The sequence below is a fragment of the Haliotis cracherodii genome, unplaced genomic scaffold (assembly GCF_022045235.1).
Source record: "Haliotis cracherodii isolate W230 unplaced genomic scaffold, xgHalCrac1.p SCAF_3, whole genome shotgun sequence".
In the NCBI taxonomy this organism is placed as follows: Eukaryota; Metazoa; Mollusca; class Gastropoda; order Lepetellida; family Haliotidae; genus Haliotis; species Haliotis cracherodii.
In genome coordinates, this window is record NW_027266286.1 from 7975400 (window position 1) to 7979232 (window position 3833).

Sequence of the window (3833 nt, forward strand, 5' to 3'; positions counted from 1 at the left end):
ATACTTGTATACTCGCCTGAAGTATACAACATACCTGACTCAAGTAGATAGTATACATACCTGCAGTATATACTCTAGCTGTTTTTGTGTTCCTTCTTAGTTGTGCTACTACTCAATTTTTGTGCTTTTTACCAGTCGACAACAAGTATGTCTTCCTAAACAAGTTTACTGCTTATTCTTCCGCCAACATGTATATTACTTAGGGCACAATTTTGTGTTTGACTTTGCTGAGTCATCATCAGATAGTACATTTGGTGAGAAGTGTTACCATTTTTCATTTTCTATCTACTAGTTTGTTTACTTATTCATTATGGAGCCAGATGGTATGACTGAAGAGGAGATAGACCAGCTTGTGTCTACTCTCAATACACTCAAGATGCGCCCCAAGTTGGGTTCCCCAGAAGACTTTATGGCCTGGATGCGTGAGTGTTCTGGTACTTCACAGGTAAAGACCGAATCTAAGCATTCAGAATTACCATTTGAGACAGGCACTCATGAGACCCCTGGAGTTCTTACTGGTACAGAGACGGTTCTAAAGGTGGCAGAGGTACCTCGCCTACCATTTTTTTCTGGGGAAGGTAACAAGGATGCCAGTTATGACATTTGGCGATATGAAGTGAAGTGTCTATATCAGGATAAGTTACACTCGGAGGACAACATCAAGCAAGCCATCAGGAGATCACTGAAGGGACCTGCTGCCAGAGTATTACTTAGGTTAGGCCCACACGTTGATGGAAGCTCTATTTTAGCCAAAATGGACAGCGTCTTTGGCGATGTGGATGCGACGGAGACACTTTTAGCAAAGTTCTATTCCGCCAAACAGACCAAGACTGAGTCAGTAGCTACCTGGGCTGTGCGTCTAGAAGACCTCTTGGGACAGGCCATAGATGCCGGAGAAGTGGAAGCTAACAAGCAAGACCGAATGCTTAAATCCATGCTATGGACAGGACTTCTGCCTGACTTAAAGGACATTTCCGGCCACAAGTACGACCAGAGCCTCACCTTCAGCGATCTTCTAATCAGCCTCAGAAGAATAGAACAGGAATTAAAGACACGTGAAGGGCCCCTGTCTTTTACTCCCAATTCTACTGTTACTAAGAAGAATCCTATTCCTGGTATGGCGGCTGTCTCCAAGGAGAACAAGGAATTGGCAGAGATCAAGGGGATGATCAGAAAACTTTCAGGTGAAGTAGCTGATCTCAAGAAGAAGTGCGACAATACCTCTCAAGCACAGACACGACCCGCCATTGATTTTGCAGGTGCCTGGTATCCACCATTTCAGGGAGTCCAAGAGATGCCACGGCACCCTCAGGGTCCTCCAGTTCGGTTTTCATCCCCTGCTTCTATTCAGGCTCAAAACAACAATGCACGGGGACAGCAAGCCTTTCATCCAAGGACAGTTCGGCCAAGGCAGGGGTGGACAACTGATGCATATGGACAGCCTACCCCCATCTGCTACCGCTGTGGACAACCTGGACACGTCAGCTACAAGTGTACAGTTAGGATGGACCACAGTTGGAATCCGTTAAACTGAGGAGAATCCATAAGGTGGGACATGTTATGGATTTCAGTGTACAGGGTCCCAAAGATGATGATATAACTGGCCTTGTGGGTACTGCATCAGAAGTGGAAGTTGCCGTTCATGGAGTGAACACTAAAGCCCTACTGGATACCGGAGCTACAGTTTCAACCATGAGCGAGTCCTTCCATCGAGATCACCTGTCCCACCTCCCTATACAGCCACTTGAAGGTATCCTGCATGTAGAGTGTGCTGATGGTAAGCCATTACCATATCTTGGATATGTAGAGACACCGCTTCAGGTAACTGGTATGTCACCAGCTGACCAGCAAGGATTATTTCTTGTTGTCCCTGACAGTGACTACAATGAGACTGTACCTATTCTTATGGGCACAAACATTTTGAATGCGCTTATGGTTAATTGTAAGGAGCATCATGGGAACAGATTTTTACAGTGTGCTAATCTCTTTACCCCGTGGTACCTTGCCTTCAGATGTCTCGTACTTAGGGAGAAGGAGCTAGTCAAGCGCCACAATAGGTTAGCTTTAGTGAAGAGCGCCGAGTTCAAGAGATTTATCATCCCACCAAATAGTGAAGTAAAGATTCATGGATATCTTGATAAACCTCTTGAGTACCACTCGACTTGTGCTGTACTGCAGGCAACGAAGACTTCCACAATACCAGATGACCTTGACATTGCCCCAAGTCTAGTCTCCTACAACAGTAAACAGAAGATGGGAGTTGATGTTTACATCTGTAATGTCACCACCAGGACCGTTTCTATACCACCCAATGCAATACTTTGTGAAGTACAGCCAGTCACCATTGAAGACATACCCCAGACATCTACCACTAGTGATGGACCATTGATTGAGAAGATGGACTTTGAAGAAGCTGCTGTGACTCCTGATGAACTGGCCAGAGGCAAAGATGTTATTAGACAGCACTTGGACATCTTCTCAACTGGGGATACAGATGTTGGTTATACTGACAGGGTGGTGCATAGGATTAAGCTGACTGATGAGCATCCCTTCAAACAGCGACACAGACGGATCCCACCACCGATGTATCAGGAAGTGAGAGACCATCTTCAACAACTTTTACTGAGTGGGATCATTCGTAAATCCTATTCACCATGGTCGTCTAATGTTGTGCTCGCAAGGAAGAAGAATGGCAAACTTAGAATGTGTGTGGACTTCCGCCAGCTCAACAACAGGACTATCAAGGACAGCTATTCTTTGCCGAGAGTGGAAGAGATGTTTGATGCTCTGGTTGGATCCAAATTCTTCACGACTTTGGATATGAAGAGTGGGTATCACCAGGTGGAGTTAGCTGAAGAACATAAAGAGAGAACAGCTTTCACAGTAGGACCACTCGGATTTTACGAGTACACCAGGATGCCCTTTGGTTTGTGTAACAGTCCAGCAACGTACCAGAGATTAATGAACGAGTGTTTTGATGGGCTTCATCTCAAGATCTGCCTAATCTACATAGATGACATCATTATCTTCTCGGACACATATGAAGAACACTTGGAACGACTTGACCGAGTTTTCGAGAGAATCAGAGAGTGTGGCCTGAAGTTAACACCAGATAAATGTTCTTTCTTCAAGGAGAAGATAAAGTTTCTTGGACATGTTGTGTCATCGAAAGGAGTTGAAGCAGATCCAGATAAAGTACAACGTATCAAGGATTGGCCACGTCCTATAACACCAGAGCAAGTTCGCCAGTTCTTGGGCTTCGCTGGGTATTATCGTAAATTTGTGAAGGACTTTGCCAGAATTGCTCAACCACTCTCAAGCCTCATGCCAGCTCCCAAGGAATGCAAGAGGACCAAGAAGAAGACATACGTTTGTAAGCCATGGTCTTGGGGTCCAGAACAAGAGTCAGCTTTTCAGACATTGAAGGATGTTCTTTCATCACCACCAGTCCTAGGATACCCAGACTACACGAGGAGTTTTGAACTTCATACAGATGCTAGTACTCACGGACTTGGCGCAGTTCTATACCAGAAGACAGACGACGGGAAGAAGCAAGTGATTTGTTATGGAAGTCGCGGGTTGAGTAAGTCAGAGAGGAATTACTCTGCACATCGGTTGGAGTTCTTGGCCCTCAAGTGGGCAGTGACTGAGAAATTCCGGGATTACTTGTACGGCAATACCTTCACTGTATTTACTGACAACAACCCACTGACTTACGTGCTCACCACTGCCAAACTCGATGCTACTGGCCATCGTTGGTTAGCTGCACTTGCAGCTTATAACTTCGACATTATGTATCGCCCAGGTCAGAGTAATGCAGATGCAGATGGATT

General features: G+C 45.4%; 1 protein-coding gene across 1 annotated transcript; it reads left to right on the plus strand.

Moving 5' to 3' along the window:
• Positions 1-310: 310 nt before the first annotated feature.
• Positions 311-1534, plus strand: LOC139475201 (zinc finger CCHC domain-containing protein 18-like). The gene has a single exon (XM_071258454.1). The coding sequence runs from the start codon at positions 311-313 to the stop codon at positions 1532-1534; it is 1224 nt and encodes a 407-aa protein (XP_071114555.1).
• Positions 1535-3833: the final 2299 nt, after the last annotated feature.